General features: G+C 43.1%; 1 protein-coding gene across 1 annotated transcript in view; it reads left to right on the top strand.

The window, feature by feature from the left end:
- The first annotated feature begins 1,995 nt into the window (after positions 1 to 1,995).
- LOC137541904 (keratin, type I cytoskeletal 42-like) overlaps positions 1,996 to 17,781 on the top strand; it is a 92,212-nt gene continuing 76,426 nt past the window's right edge. The window contains exon 1 of the mRNA XM_068263479.1: positions 1,996 to 2,541. Coding sequence (XP_068119580.1) covers positions 2,158 to 2,541 — 384 coding nt within the window. The 5' untranslated portion in view covers positions 1,996 to 2,157. The remainder of the gene's footprint in view (positions 2,542 to 17,781) is intronic.

Here is a 17,781-nt window from a genome sequence, read left to right as displayed (position 1 = left end):
GTTTGGGCTGCAAACGCAAGAGTGAACCAGGCCTAAGTATGATGCCAGCGATGCTTAGTTGGGTGCAGGGATAAGCAGAGATATGCCTCTCCCTGCACTAGACAATGTATGGGAATGTCACAAATATATTCTTCTACTGTTATCCTACTTTGTCCCTCCCGACGCAAACTTCAAGGTCCGGCTATTGCGAGCGCCCTAATTACAGTGATTTTAGGAGAAATTCCCCCTGCGCCGCTATAGCAACATTACGGTCTATGGTGGCACCCAAGTCAGGCACTATGAAGTGCTATGCAGGTGCCAAGATGTCCTAACGCATGGTGTTAGAAGCCCCCTTTAAGATAGTTTTTACTAACATGATGAAGACAACACTATCTCCCGGCTGGCTAGAAAGTAAAAACAGCACAGGCATGACAATGAGTACATAAATACAAATTACAGCGGGGAAGAGGAAGGAGGGGTTAGGGTTGCGGGGCACTATAGGAGCTAATGGAAAATTTTGGAAGCACATTTTTTTCAAACAGGGATCCGTACACTTTGTAGCTAGCTTCCTTTCTGTATAAGCACCTTAAAAAATGTATATATTAAAGAAAAAGTTTAAGTACACTTAAAGCAAATCTGAAGCAGAAATAGAATAAAAAAAATAATACATAGCACGGTCCCTCAAGTTATGCCCAGTATATTGGGCCACTTACAACCACTATTTTGCTCTCTATTTAAACGTTTTTAAAATGCCTAAAATGGCTGCATCCCCTGTAAGTATTTCCGGGTCACGGCTGGTCACGGCTCCAGAGAGCATACGAGTGCGCACATACTACAGGTTCTTGGTTGTGCCGGTTGCAAACAGCAGTTGGGCTGAAGAAGGGCAGATTTTGACATCTATGACATTTTATGAGGCTATAACTTTGCCGCTTCCTGTTACCAGTTTCTCTGACCGAGGGAGTCAGAGAGTGAACCAGAGGTTCAGAGGGGGCCTCGTACAGACGCGAAAAATACAGCCGACCAAGTTGTGAGTAAGATTTTGAATGGTTTATAGTTAAAAAATAAGGAAACACACTTAAGGTTTGCTTTGAAGTAAATCTGAAGCAAGATTTAAAAAACAAAACAAAAAACAGACACTTACAAAAGGAAAGGGAAGGCTCTGGGTCCTAATGCGCATTCTAGTGCTGGATCCCCAGTTCAAATCTCCCGCCGCAGAAAGTTTCAGAAGTCTTTGGGAGCACTCAGGCTCCATACTGGGCATGCTCCACCATGCTCGCATATGCGCAGTACCGAGCGGCCCATCTTTGGGAGCATTCCGGCTCCCGAAGACTTCTGAAGCTGCGGCAGAGATCTGCCCATCCCCTCGTAACCCCGCAGGATCCTCCGTTTAAATCTCCTGCCATGGGAGGCTTCAGAAGTCTTTGTCAGCTCGAGGGCTCCGGAAGACGGGTGGCTCCGTACTGCGCATGCACGAGAGCACAGTATAGAGCCCGAGTCCTCCAGAAGACTTCTGAAGCCCACCTGCAGCAGAAGAGACCAGTTTCTGACCAACCGGTCGGAGACTGCCAACGGGGGAGCCAGAGCAGGAACGACGGGACCAGGAGAGGAACAGGAAGGCTTTATAGGACCCAGAGCCTTTCCACTCCTAAGGTCAGTATCTGTTTTTTTTATATATTTTTTTTTTATATTTGCTGCAGACTCCAAATACACTAACGCTTTTAAAGATTGTTTGAACAAAGCCACAGCCACTATGTTCCCAGCAGGGAGGGAGAGGTTAATGCCTGAGATAGAGTGTAATCGCATTTCAGAATGTGGAGAGCTGCTGTAGAATTCTTTGCAGTCCTATCCTACAGAGCACGCTGGGCAGATGCTGTGCTACCTGATCACAATAGAGTCTGAAACTTAGTATAGCTTCCTCCACCACAGACACACCTTCTCGGTGTAATGTGAATGAGGGTTAAAAAAAAAATGAGTGAGTGAGAGGTTCAGTTGTTATTCAAAATAACAACACCGAGGTGCAGGATTGAGCAATGAGAAAAACGCTCTTTATAAGATGACACAATCCCGGCTCGGCAACGCCCACAGTGGAAGACATAAAGACTAGCAAAGATACACTTCTACTACACAGCAGCCGTGCTGACAGTTCATGTTTGTTAAAGATCTACAGCTGATGTGACCATGAGCATCTACTCTAGCAAGTACCAGTCATCCTCTACCTCTATCAACGGAGGCTTAGGAGAGTCCTACAGCTCCTCCAACTACAGCATCGGTAATGGAAGCAGGCTGTCTATGTCCAGGTCTAGCTCGCTGTCTTCAGGCTTGGGGATGTCTGATTATACCAAGGATTACCTCAATGACAGTCTTCTGTCCAGCAATGGCAAGTATACCATGCAGAACCTAAACGACCGCCTCGCCTCCTACTTGGAGAAGGTGCGATCGCTTGAAGAGGCCAATGCGGAGCTGGAGAAGAAGATCCAGGACTGGCACAAAAACAAGACCCAGAATAATAAGAAGCGAGACTACAGCCGCTACGAGAAGGCCATTGCAGATCTGCAGTCACAGGTAGGAGATGCTTGGAGAACTTTAAAGGACACTTGAAGTGAGAGGGATATGGAGGCTGACATATTAGATTTCCTTTCATGCACCAGAAGTGCCTGAATTACAACCCAGAACCAAGGCTGTGGCAAATCCAGCCAAATATCTGATCTGCGTGCTTGTTCCGGGTCTATGGCTGAAAGTATTAGAGGCAGAAGATGAGCAGGACAGCCAGGCAATGTGCATTGTTTAAAAGGAAATAAATATGGCAGCCTACACATCGGTAATGAGAGGATAGTGGAGGCTGCCATATGTATTCCCTACTACAGTTTACTACTTGCCTGGCTGTTGTGCTGATATTTTGGCTTCAGTAGCACTTGTGTAAAAAGCCTGTGATAAGTAATAGGATTAGGGTGCGTACACACATTCAATTTTGATTGACCAAGGACTGGGCAATTTTACAACGTCCGTGTAATATGAGAGCCAACAAACTAAGTACAATGAACAGATTATGCACAGTAAATACTGTAAGCTTTCATACTACATGGAAGTAGTGAAATTGGCCAATCACTTGCTAATCAAAATTGGATGTGTGTATGCACCCTAGAGGTATCTATTAATGATACATTCTTGATTGTACAATCTTACCACTTCTATGCAACATAATGGGCTGACTAAAGTATGCATTCAAAGTATTTTTACTCAGTTTACCCATTTATTACATAGATTTGGTAAGGCTGAACAATCAAGTTTGTACCACTGATGAGACAATCGGAAACAGGCATATCTGATTTCCGACCATCCCTATAAGGTAATACAAGTTTTGAATAGAAATTCTTAAAAGCACAACTTCAAATGTTTGGGTCAGTTTTAGATAAAGTGGGATGGGCTGGGTCCACATCCGGGTTGTTTCCTGCTGTCTATGTCTCCATTAGTGAGATTCCCTCCCTTTCACTTTCTGTCATGTGACAAGAGCTATGACTTGGCTGTCATTTAAGTCTGGGCTGTCACTAGGAAATGGAATTGAAGAAGAGGAATAAAATGTGAGGTTTCCTCTTTCTGACCAAGCTACAAAAAAGAAAAAAAAAAAAAAAAAAGAAACAAAAAAAAAAATACTTTTTGGACAAGTCTGTCTCTGTTGAAAAGATCTAACTAACCCCTGTTGAGAGAAAATGTGGAAAATTGTTCCCAATGGCAGGGGCATAACTAGAGGGGAGCAGCACCTGCGATTGCAGGAGGACCCCCGGACTCCCTACCTTACTTTCCTAATATAATTCTGATTAGGTGTTTTTGTGGCTACACTTGTTATGGTTGTGAAGATCATGATGGCCATGCTTGTTTTATGACCCTTGTGATATCTGGGCCGCAAGACCAACAAGGGCACCAATAGGAGGCAAAGGAAAGGGGTATGAACATTGGGGGGCCCCATGCATTGTAGTTACGCCAGTAACGCCACTGCCCAAGAGACTACTAATGGGGGAGCCAGCGCAGGAAAGACGGGACAAGGAGAGGAACGGGAAGGCTCTATAGGACCCAGAGCTTTCCCACTTCTTAGGTAAGTATCGGTTTTGTTTTTCATTTTAGCTTCAGACTCCTTTTAACGTTCCTTAACCCCCTTGGCGGTATGAAAAATACTGCCAGGGGGCAGCGCAGCAGTTTTTTTTTAATTTTTTTTTTAAATCATGTAGCGAGCCCAGGGCTCGCTACATGATAGCCGCTGCTCAGCGGCATCCCCCCAGCCCCGCCGATCGCCTCCGGCGATAGGCGATCAGGAAATCCCGTTCAAAGAACGGGATTTCCTGGAGGGCTTCCCCCGTCGCCATGGCGACGAGGCGGGATGATATCACCGACGTCAGCGACGTCGGGACGTCATTGGGAGACTCGATCCACCCCTTGGCGCTGCCTGGCACTGATTGGCCAGGCAGCGCAGGGGTCTGGGGGGGGGGGCGCGCGCCGCACCGGATAGCGGCGATTGGGCGCGCGGCGGTGGCGATCGGGGTGCTGGCGCAGCTAGCAAAGTGCTAGCTGCATCCAGCAAAAAAAAAATTATTTAAATCGGCCCAGCAGGGCCTGAGCGGCACCCTCCGGCGGCTTACCCCGTGTCACACACGGGGTTACCGCTAAGGAGGTTAAATTATGGCTATTGTCTCAAAACATTGCTTTTTACGTTCCAGTACTTTGCCTGCTATGCTGGCTATATATAGATTGATAAAGTAAGAGATGCAGCTGGAACAGTAACAGAAGAGACCAGTTGGAGCACCCTTGGCAAAAATCTGGGATGACAGGTGATTGCAACAAGGTCACCGGAATTCATGTATGTTGGCTTTATGACTTTTCAATACCAGTCGACACGACGCAACGGGATAGTGTTATGCTCTACTAGGCTATCCCCACGTGTAATCTCCAGTGTGGTGTGATTGTAGGACCTTTGCCAAATTAGTTGGCACAGCATCAGCAACTGCAACAGGTCCTATCGCATTAAAAGTCAAGCTGCAAATATGTTGGTGGGTTTCAGCATCATGGATGCAAGTTGTGCCATGGTACTGGGCAAGTTCCATCACTCAAATATCTTCACACCTAGATTACTCAGTTACAGAAAGTGCAAAGGTACTTGGACAGATTTTGGTCCCATTGCATCATGGCCCAAACCATCCAGAACTGGTTGTTTGGTGGCCAGTGACTGATTGCTACATTTTAAGTGTGGATAAAGTTACAACTAGGAGATCAAGACTTGTGATTACTCATGATAAACTTCAGCACTGCTCCGCACTCCCTCACTGAGATCAGATGGGAATGGTTTGCGTGATTCAGAACAACCATGGATGAGTGAGAGAGATTAAGGGTCTGTAGCATCTCATACACTGTTGGATAGTTAGGATTAAAAAAATGCTGCTACCATGCTAATCTCCATTGCCCAAGGGAGGGATAAAAATTGAGCTTGTCAAAACCTCTAGCTGCTGCTTAATAACCGATCTGCCAACTAAATGACAGGCAGCTGACTGAGATAGGTTTAAGTTATTTTGGCTCCTGTATTTTTGGCAGAACAAGCAAGAAGTATTTTTGGAAATTTTTTTTTTTTTTGTAAGGTTCCTATAGTACAATTTTTAATTAATGATCATACTTAATATCTTTCAAATTGATGGAAAGAAAATATATTTAATCTAGCCACACCACATCAGTTATGAGGACGTCTATGAAAAAAAATCTGCCAAGCGGAATGACCATTTCTTCAAAGGACAGGTCTGAAGTAAAAAATAAAAAAAAAACAGAACAAAAAACAAGATCTACTTACCTGGGGCCTCCGCCAGCCCCTGGCAGCCTATTTGTCACTCACCGCAGCTCTGCTCCTAGCCAGTTCCCTCTGTTGCAAATGCCGACCTTGCCAGGTTGGCATCTTCCCCGCCTGCGCAAAATGCTCCAGGCCACATGAGCGAGATTGCGAGCGGCACAGCCACGCCCTCGCACAATAGCCGCTGACCTGACTAGGTCACAATCTGTAACGGAGGGGACGGGCTAAGATCAACGCTGCAGGAATGGACAGAGGCTGCCAGGGGCTGGAGGAAGCGCCAGGTAAGTAGATCTAGTTTCTTTTTACAGCCAGGATGTGTCCTTGAAGAAAACAAATCGATAATGCAAGTGTTCAAGATTGATTGGGACCATCAGCTTCTCTGTTTTCATGCAATAGGATTTGAATGATCTGATCAAAAATACTATCGGTCACTAAAAAGTGCATCGTTTATGGGCACCTTTAATCTTCATTACTACTATAAATTTATTTCAAGGAATACGGTGATTGGATACATTAACATTTCTTCCTGCATGACCATAGGTAGCCCAAACCATTGAATTCACTACATTTCAAAGCCAGTTTTGCAAGCATGCCTGTGGACTATGGTTGCCACCATTAGCTGGTCAGCCACACCATTTCTACCAAAGCAGATGTTTTTTTGGCATGCTTGTTGTTAACTCAAGTCTTGACTTCTTAGAGATTCCACTATCAAGACATTCCATTCGGGATTACCAATTCCAATGTCAAATGACAGTATTTCCCTCCCCTGACGTCTTTGCCATGATGGAAGTAAACAAATAACTTAGGAATTAAATAAAATAAGTATTGTGCCGAGTATAACCACCACTCTTTGGTGTACAGAGTGTTTACAAATTCCTATCTCCCTGCACCATAACTCCTGACATAGAGCCGGGACGTTTTATTTTGTTCAAACCTGGAAGTGGGGAGTTGACCTGTATGAAAGTGTTCTCTTTTTCAACAAAAAAGGTACATCACTAATTTTCACTTATTTTGTTGGGACACAGCTCATTGTGTGTAACGCCTGCTACAAAGACTCATGCTGTCATTCAGTGCTTCTTGCCGGATGTCTTGTTTTGCCAGTTAACAATGAAACATTCTTCACTCCCCTAGTTAATCCCTTGTGATGTGAAAGTTTCTGTTAGCGACTGTCTCTCTCCTCTTATCCTGGCTGGATATATTAACATCCTTTCATCTCTCCTGAGTAAACCCGTTTGGTACTCCATAGGTTCCAGCTGTCAAACTACAGCACATTGTTTTAATCAAGGCTGAACTTAAGGTATTATTTTTTTATCGCTCATGCTCCGTCAATGCACAATATTTTTAGGAAAGTAAGCATTATGATTTGAAACCTTTAACTGTTGTCATGTGACCAGTTTGGCATCTTCTCCTGGTACTTAAAGAGAAACTTTAACCCAGGATTAAACATCAACCCAGTCAGTAGCTGATGCTCCCTTTCCCACAACCTAACTATCTTGTCTCAAATAGAACAGGGAGCTTTGTATTGCTGATAATGTGGTGATACCCCTCATACAGTGTGATGTCATGGCCATGGTCTTCACAGTTTCCCGTCCATGAACCTCATTGCATTGTGGTAAATAATGGCCGTTTCCAACTTCGAAGCCAACAAAGATTTTTTTTTTTTGGGGGGGGGGGGGGGGGGGGGAGTTGTGCAGTGGGTAAATTAATTTTTGCTTTAATTCATATTGAGCTATTGAAAGAAACATTTATTTTGTTTTTCCTAACCCTCATAATTGTAACGTACAGTGTGTTATAACTATTGCATTACCCAGAATTAATCTGTAATAGTCATTAGTGAGCAATGAAATCGGGCTAACATCAATCACAAATGTAGCCTGGTTGCAACGGCTGCAAAGTATAGTTATCGGTGTTCAAGTGTAAGTAAAGTCTTAAAAATGAAACGGAAGAAGAGATAAAGTTTGATTTGGAGGATTGTTAAAAGAAACAAACTTAGAAATGGGTAACTGCTTAAGCTAAGTAGCCATATAAAGATGGCTTGGGGATCAGCGGCAACAAACTAGCATTCCCCAATCCCAACCGACAGTTGCGGTAACAATGGCATAAATGATGTTTTAAAGGTAAATTATCACGATAAAATGTCCACCGCAATCAATGGGCATCTGAACGACCTTTGGTCAACGATCCAACGTTTGATGAAGTCTGCAATTGTTGCAGGTCGCTAACTCATTTTACTTAATTTACGTTTTACAGTAACACCAAAACTGATAATTTGTCACAAAAAAAGGTCACTTATGAAAATAAGTGGCCACAAAAATGGTGTCGTGGGTATGGACTGTGAGTTCCTTACAATGCTGTTCTTTTTTTCTCTGCAACACTCCTAAATATACTTTGTTTTAAAAGCTACTGTAATAGAGGATTGAGATTTTGGGCAACAATTTGATTTTGGAAGTTTAGGGCCATTTGAAAGGATGGATATGGCTGTACTTCTAGAATAAAAATCCAATTTACAGATGTCAAGAACAGTTAAGCAGACAGACATTTACACATGCTGTAGGTTTGTAAGTTTTACTTACAGGTTTGTAGTTCTTTTTCAAGCTCCTGGCTCTAACAAGAGTTCCAGGTAGCCATGAAGCAGCTGCGAGTCCGTTTAAAAGTGTGCAAAGAATTCAGGAAATGCCAAATCTGCCTCACAGCTCTTAAAGGATACCCAAAGTGACATGTGACAAGATGAGATAGACATGTGTATGTACAGTGCCTAGCACACTAATAACTATGTGGTGTTCCTTTTTTTCTTTCTCTGCCTGAAAGCGTTAAATAGCAGGTATGTAAGTAGCTGACTCAGTCCTGACTCAGACAGGAAGTGACTACAGTGTGACCCTCACTGATAAGAAATTTCCCTTTTTATCTCTTTCTTGCTCACAGAAGCTATTTTCTGCTAGGAAAGTGTTTTATAGTTGGAATTTCTTATCAGTGAGGGTCACACTGTGGTCACTTCCTGTCTGAGTCCGGACTGAGCCAGCCACTTACATACCTGCTATTTAACTCTTTGAGGCAGAGAAAGAAAAAAAGGACCACCACAGTTATTTGTGTGCTAGGCACTGTACATACACATGTCTATCTCATCGCAATAATCCTCCTAACATTTGTATAGTGCTTTTCTCCTGCTGGATTCAAAACGCTCAAGAGCTAAAGCCACTAAGGGCATGCTCAAGGGGCCACCCTGCAGTGTTAGGGAGTCTTGCCCAAGGACTTCTTACTGAATAGGTACTGACCCTAGTCAGGATTCAAACCCTGGTCTCCAATGTAAAAGGGAGAGCCCTTAAAGGGGAACTTCAGCCTAAACAAACATACTGTCATTAAGAGACATTAGTTATGTTAATTATAATAGATAGGTAATATAATCTCTTAGCCACCCTGTTTTGAAAGAACAGGCAAATGTTTGTGATCTCATGGGGGCTGCCATCTTTTTCATGGGGGCAGCCATATTTTGGTTGAAAGGAGGTGACTGGGAGCATGAGACACAGTTCCAACTGTCCTGTGTCCTGATCACCCATCCCAGCTGTGTGCGCTAGGCTTAAAATATCAAATTCAAAATTAAGGGGAAAAAATTTGCTTTGCACAACATCAGGGGAAAAATGCCTGGGCAGTTTTCTTCTGTGCTGCTAAAAATGAGGCTTGGATAAGAAAAACAAAGTTCTGATGCTGTGAAACCGTTAAAGAAACAATAAGCCTTTTCAGTGCTGCTGAGTAGATTTTCAGTCTGGAGGTTCACTTTAAGCAATGAAGGACATTAATCTAATCAGTAGTTCTATAAGCAAAACAGGGTACTTTTGTTTATTGCATGGTTTACTGGGTCGGTTCTGGACAGTTTACTGCCTTTAAGCAAACATTGTTAGGACGCCCCTCTCAGTCAAGTCTCCGATCGATCCTTTCTCTCTCCAAATTGGAATTTGTCGAGCCGGGCAGAAGGCAGCAGCCAGTCTCACTGCAGACCGCACATGTGCAGAACGGTCTTGCACAAATGATACAGCGAGATGCTGACATGCACGAGGCGGGCTGGCGGCTGCAGTACACACAGCACAGCAGTCACTGATCTCAGACACTGCACCGCCACTTGAATGGCCTGGCTTGCTTAGCGGCACATTCACCCCCTCCTCCTGTTGCATCTTTCTTGGCAAGTCTCCCCCCCTCCTTCAGCAGAGGTGGAGGCTCCTCCTCATTGCTTCTGCCAGGCTAGCTGCTGTGCTGTCTGTTTCACAGACCTCATCTCCCTCTGTGAATGGCGAGCCATCGGAGAGGTTAGCCACGCGTCTCCTCAGTCCTCACTCTCCTGCTCAACATTCAGCTCAGCTTCACAGCACTTCCTGTTTTAACCTGGTCCGGCCCCTAGGCAGAAGCCACCTGAATCGTGAGACTCGGGCTGCTTCATACAAGATCCGCCTCTGCTTGTTTAACCACTTTAGGTCCACAGTGCTAAACCCCCCTAAAGACCAGGCCATTTTTACTTAAAGGGCCACACAACACACCACCCAAGCGACCCCCCCCCCTTTTTCCCCACCAAAACAAAGCTTTGTTGGTGGGGAAAAATCAGGGGGGAGGGATCACTTGTCTGATTGTTTATTTTTTTACAAATATTTGTTTTTATAATACATTTATGTATTTTTATTGCTTTTTTTTCCACCTTCCCTCCCTCGGCCAGCCTATCACAGCGATCGCTCTCGTGCCCCAGGGGGACAGCCGTGTCACACCGCTGTCCCCAGTACAGCACTGCTGTAGATCGCAGTGCTGTATCATGTTAACCCCCTTGCCATTTCAATTATGTCGGCAAGGGGGCAGCGCAGCACTTTTTTTTATATCATGTAGCTAGCCTAGCACTAGCTACATGATGGCCGCCGAGCAGCGGCATCCCCCCACCCTCTCCGATCGCCTCTGGCGATCTGCGCAAGCAGGAAATACCGTTCAGAACGGGATTTCCTGCTTGGCTTCCCGTCACCATGGCGACGATCGCGATGACGTCATGGACGTCAGGACGTCAGAGGGAATCCCGATCCACCCCTCAGCGCTGCCTGGAACTGATTGGCCAGGCTGAGCAGGGGTCTTGAGGGGGCGGCTCGGCGTGGCGGGTAGTGGCGGCGATCGTGTACTACACGCAGCTAGCAAAGTGCTAGCTGCGTGTAGGAAAAAAAAAAAAATCAGAAAATCGGCCCAGCAGGGCCAGAGCAATCCTCCTGCGCAGAGGATAAAAGACAGCAGTTTCGCTGTCTAACAGTCTGAGTGGCGATCACTGCTGGGAGACTGAAGACAGAGCAGCCTGCCCAATCTCCTGCAGTAGCCAGCCCCAGGACTTGACACCAATTGGCATTACACGGTCCTGGGGCTGCCGCCGCGGTCACGCTTGTTAGGTAGTTAAAAGGAAATCAATATGGCAGCCCCCATATTCCTCTCACTTCAGGTACCTGGCAATATACTCTATAAAATAATTTTGCCAGACATATTGGAAATGATCTAATCACTGGACATTTATTAGAACAATACCATGTAATTGTGATATTCATCAATAACACAGATGATTTTGACCCAAAAGAAAGTGGCAGCAATAAACTATAACACAGGATAATATGTGAATATGGGGTGGACACCAGCGCATGATATGCTCACGTGTCTTCAACAAGATTAACAATACATTCCATTTGTTCAATGATGTTAAGCACTAGCATGTAAATACACCCATTTTTAATCCTCATTTGATTATATATTACTTTGTTATGTAACAGGAATTATTTTGTTGCATATATACAATATATGAGCAAATTATACTGCGAGGATGCACTTCATACTTCTTGTTTTACGACGTATCATCATATATGAATTGCGTCCTCCTCTGTGCCCCTTGCGTCCTCCTCTGTGCCCCTTGCGTCCTCCTCTGTGCCCCTTGCGTCCTCCTCTGTGCCCCTTGTGTCCTCCTCTGCATGGGCGAAGTACAGGGAGCCCCCGGCATTGCGACGGGTTGGAGTTCTGTATTTTCAGGTGTTTGCAAGTCAGGAACTCCCTGCATTTGGACTATAAGAAACAGTGATTTTTTCCCCCCTACTTGTGGGGGAGGAAAAGTGGGTCTTATAGTCCCCAAAAAATACAGTGATTTTTTTGTGTTTGGACCCTTCATAGCAGTGCAGCCAAAATAATTCCCCCACTCATGGCAAGTTTGGCCACAACCACACCTGTTCTAAAGTGGGGTTGTATTACATGGCGAATAAGACATTTGCGCTTGTTATGGCCCTAAGCCTCTGTGGGTTCATCGGGAAGGCGGGAATAGGGGCGCTCTCCTGTGCATCTGGGATTCTTGTACTACAGCCAGCATAGCTATATTCTGCAGTAACCATTCATGGGCTACTACACAATATGTAAAGCATATGTGTAGTAGACACAGGACCCAATTCAATTAAATTTTTCTCCTAAGTTTTCTCCTTGGTGATATTGTCACATTTTAAATAAAATGCCTTTTAAAAACCACTTCAGGACCATGCATATTAAAATCTATGTCCTGTCAATGAATGTTAGTTTCTGACACATTGTACTCTTTTACTCCGGCATTCTTGTGTACTTTGACAGCTGACACCGGAGCAGTGCTTTTCAGCGCTGCTAGATTCGGGTGCAGCCAGCGCCACCATAGGTTATTATAGGAATCACATCTGTAGTGGCGCTCAGTGAGTAACGTCGACGTCGTCCGAAGACGGAGCCGAAGTTGCTTAAAAAAAAACAATAATTCGGCCTCCATCAATTGCTGGAAGACGAATTATATCATTCCCCCCACTATCCATGGCGGCAATAGGGGGAATAGTATTTAACACGCCCGGACTTGTGCAGAAGCAGGATCAGCTATATAATGGCTGTATTCTGCGCCCAAGTCTACCGGCACCGATTTCAAATGTATGCGTCGACACCTTCTGGAATGAATGCGGAGCAATTTTGATTGGCTCCTGATCACTAGGATCACATAATTATCACTTTTTCGCTCTTCAAATCCTAATTTCAACCTCTATTTAGTGCCCCTGCAATGAACCTTAAAAATGAATGTACATAATTTTGACATCTCTGCATAGGCAACATGTGGAATAATCATTGTACTGCTGCAATATGAGATATTTACCTATTTTTGGTTGAATTATATATATATATATATATATATATATATATATATATATATATATATATATATATATATATATATATATACACACACACACATATATATATATATATATATATATATATATATATATATATATATATATATACACATATATATATATACACACATATATATATATATATATATATATATATATATATATATATATATATATACACATATACACACATATATATATATATATATATATATATATATATATATATATATATACATATACACATATACACATATACACATATACACATATATATATATATATATATATATATATACATATACACATATATATACATATACACACACATATATATATATATATACATATTTTTTATTTAATTTAATTTTTAAGCATTTTATTTTTTAAAAACACGGGCAAATTACAAATTTACTATAATTAAATCTCCAAAGTATGTTTGGGGAGGCTAAAAATTGCTCAAAATCTGTCAACTTCGGCAAAGGCATATCAGAATTGTGAAAATTGGCTTGGTCTGGTTTTAAGCCACCAACAAGCAAGAAAATACTAAGAATCATTTTGACAGTACTTTCTCATTAACGGTTTGTAGGAATGCTCATTTCGATTCTGCGGAATGGAAATTTCCGCATTTTCGACTGGAAATCACATTTTCACATCGGAACGCAGTACGTGGAAATTAGTGTGCAGAATGCGGAATTTGTTGAAAATCGCGGAAATTTCCGCTATACCGATAATCAGAAGACTCGGGATATATCAGCCAATCAGAGGATGAGCATTTGTATTGCGGTAAGCTGTAGCGGAAATTTCCGTGGAAATCCGCCATACTAATAGTCGGTAATTTTAAGCCAATCAGAAGACTCGAGATGAATCAGCCAATCAGAGAGTGAGGATTTGTAATGCGGTAAACCGAATTTTCAGCGGAAAACGGAAATCCGCGGAAATCAGAATACCGGAGTACTGCTAAATACCGTAGGAAGATGGCGGTAGCAGAAATCTGCATTGGCGGAACGCAGAATTTCCGCGGAATCGGAAATCAGCAATTCCAACCATCCCTGTTTGGTACTTTTTCAATTGCAGAGTTTTTTTTTCTTGCTGGTGGCTTAAAAGGCATTGTATTTATAATGTGACAATATCGCGTACGAGAGGAATCAGCGCAGGGAGACTTGGACGCATGATACAGCCGGTATATGGCTGATGCTGCTGCTGCACATGTCCCCGGCCGTGTTGAATACTATTCCCCCACCAGGCCACCATGGATGGTGGGGAATAAAAAAATAATTCTGCTTCCAGCAATTACTGTAAGCCGAATTATTGTGTTATAAAAGTAACTTCAGCTCCGTCTTCTGACAGCACCAAAGTTACTCCCTGTGCGCCTAATTCTCCTGCGCTGGATTCACTGTGTTCGGATAATATCACCCTGGAGAAAAAGTGAATTGGACCGGGCCCACGGCTTCTCAGCAATCAAACCCAGGATTCATAGTGCTAGATTGGCAGTGTCCTTAGTTGTATAGTTGACAGCCCAGAAAACAGTGAGTTGGCACATTGCCCTGGTTAGCGCATATTTTCATTTTTCCACACCTTTTCTGTGATGGGACCTGCCACACCCGCTTCTGACAAGTTATAATTGTTCTCTTTCTCTTATTACATAATGTATGTGACACCATGTGAATAGGGTGTTACTGTAATGGCCATTCAACCCCAAAGTAGAGATTTATGCATCATTTCAGAGATAGAATATATATCTAGTTACAATAGAGCCGCATTCATTTCCCAGGTGTCTAGACTGAAATCAATTTGTCTGCCATTACTAGGACAAATGAATGCACAAATTGCTGGGTGAGTTGACTTTATCCCACCTGATCCTGATTGTTGTCTCCTGTTGCCTCTTCTTTGGGCCCTATTCCAAGTATGTTGTGGCTCCGCTATAATGTGAAGCAGTGCCCCTCCCATTCCAAATGCAGACCCCTCTTCCATGTGTATCATCCATGTACAGCAGCCCCCTCCCATTCCATGTGCAGCCCCCTCTTCCATGTGTAACATCCATATAGAGCAGCCCCTCCCATTCCATGTGCAGCCCCCTCTTCCATGTGTATCATCCATGTACAGCAGCCCCCTCCCATTCCAAGTGCAGACCCCTCTTCCATGTGTAACATCCACGTACTGCTGCCCTTTTCTTTTATGAACGGTTCCCTTGGGGATCAGTTTCCCTTTTTCATGTGTTCCTCCTTTATCAGCCTCCTCTTTCATATGTAGCAAACCCCGTTTCATTTTCAGGTTCCCCCCTTAGGCTGCAGCTGCCCAAGGTCAGGGCCCTTATGGCCTTTCCAGAAAACTGGCCCGGTTCTTTGGAGCAAGTTACAACAATACATTTCTAGACCCACGTCTCTTGTCCAAACATTTTACCCTTTTCCTTCTGTTTCTGATAAACATTCAGTATATTTTAAGGCGTGAGTAAGACCTCATAAAAAGCGGTGATGTTTTGGAGAACTGATAAGTTCAGGACGCTCAAAAATTTAGTTAGGTAGAGCTGTGCTGAGTTTTGGCGGAACTGCACATGCTAATTTTAAGGCAGCGGTGCCCACACTTTTTTGGCTTGAGATCTACTATAAAAACTAGCAAGTCAAAATGATCTACCCATGTACAATTTTTGGAGCACAATTGTATATACAGAATGGAAAATTTAGTGTGGTCGGGATTTACCATGAAGTTCTTTGCGATCTACCGGTAAATCATGATCTACTCAATGGGCCTACCTGTTATTCCTGGGAATAGGAGTGAAAATATATATTTTTTGCCAGGGTTTTTGTAAATTTTTTTATTGGTTTTCAAGGGTGAGATTTTTTTTTTGTGTGTGCAACAGATATCACATTTTCAGGAGTACAAGGACTTTTGCAAAATGCATTGAAGTTTATGGGGCATTCAACTGTTCTGGATGCAATCAAGATGAAACAGGGTTTCATGACCTGTCCCTTACTTTTATTTACTGTAAAGTCAGTAATATGAAGGGGTAACAATGCCCTGAAGACTCTATACACCCTTTATGCATGGTGTTTGGGGTTGCAAGGTCACCATTGGAGAGGTACACTCAACATCCCAGTACTGGCCCATGGATGAGAGCCAGAGAATGGTACTTAGCAGGCCTAATGAAATGTATCTTATATAGAGCCACAAAGTTTTCATGTATTCTGCCTCCCTGCAATACAGTATCAACATAGCCCCCCTCAAGCAACCCACCTTATTTAGCAATAATCAGTTACTACCCCTATCCAATGAAAGGTATTTCTGAGTTTTTGTTCTTATACAATGGCAGATAGATATTGAGGTGGGGGTCAAAGACCAGGAAAGGACCTCAATGCAAAGAGATTAAGTCTATTATCAGAGAGGCGCTTAATACTATTGGCTACAGCAGTCCTGGCACTTGTATCGGCCTGAAGAAGCGGGCTTGCACCCGCGAAATGCATTACCTGTGCATAGTAAACCTTGTTGCATGTCACTGTTGTTACTGAGGTAAGCCACCTCACTTATTTTATTGGTTTTTAACCAAATTTTATCCATACCTGGACATCTCTTAAAGGGAACCTAAACTGAGAAGGATATGGATTTTTCTTTTTAAGATAATACCAGTTGCCTGACTCTCCTGCTGATCCAGTGTCTCTAATACTTTCAGCCACAGCCCCTGAACAAGCATGGAGATCAGGTGCTCTGACTGAAGTCAGACTGGATTAGCTGCATGCTTGTTTCAGGTGTGTGATTCAACCACTAGTGCAACCACAGAGATCAGTAGGACTGCCAGGCAACTGGTATTGTTTAAAAGGAAACATCCATATCCTTCTCAGTTTAGGTTCCCTTTAACACCTGTTGTGTCTATTATGAATGACTTGTTTGAGGTATCCATTGCACAATGCATTTTTGTAAATGATCACCATCAAAGACAATACAAAAGGTCTATCAGACTGTATTGTGGATGGACTATTCATTTTACACTGGTACTTAAATAGACCTTCAACAGCGGTAAAAGTTCTGTAGATAAGAGTACTTTAAAAAATAAAAAGTTGAGATCAGGCAAATGCAGTTTGGAACATTCCCAATATACAACAGCAATCCAGTTGTTAGTATATCCCCATCTAGTCTGTTACTGGATATGAAATAATATAACATGAATATTTATGAATTCAATCTGTCCCACGTTCTAAAGCACACGAATATGGGAAATCCATTACACAACCAAATATGGCCATCCTGGCTCATTATTCCTACGTCTCTAAGTACTCAACACCTTGCAGATCCAATTATCATAAAATTAATGAAGTTACTGAGAGATGGCTATAGCAAAGGGCTAATTACATGATAACGTATTAATTATATAAGATGAGTGACATATTGAGAACAGCTTGAGTGTTATATTGAAACTGCAATGCCACACACAACTTTATCCGGATGAACATGCCAGACTGAAGTCTCAAACACGAATAGCTAGTTGCTTTGACTACTCTTGATGGCCAATGCTGAAAAAATTATTCCATGAAAATGGAAAACTAAATGCGTTAAAGTTCATGCGGTCTCTGTGAGTGACTGTCTCTGCAAGCAAAGGTCCTTGAGGGTAGCAGAAGCAGGCTCCTATCTTATGTCCTTTTTGTAGATCACCAAAGCAACCTCTACATTTGTCTAGTGGTGGCTGTTGAATGGGTAAGTAGCCAGGCCTAGAAACTACTGCAGAAATACCTGAAGCCTCACTGCACCCTGCAGTGGCACATAAGCAAGATCAGATGGAGACGTCTTCAGAACTCTCAG

This window comes from Hyperolius riggenbachi, chromosome 12 (assembly GCF_040937935.1).
Source record: "Hyperolius riggenbachi isolate aHypRig1 chromosome 12, aHypRig1.pri, whole genome shotgun sequence".
NCBI classification, from domain to species: Eukaryota; Metazoa; Chordata; class Amphibia; order Anura; family Hyperoliidae; genus Hyperolius; species Hyperolius riggenbachi.
This window is presented reverse-complemented; position numbering and strand designations above follow the sequence as displayed.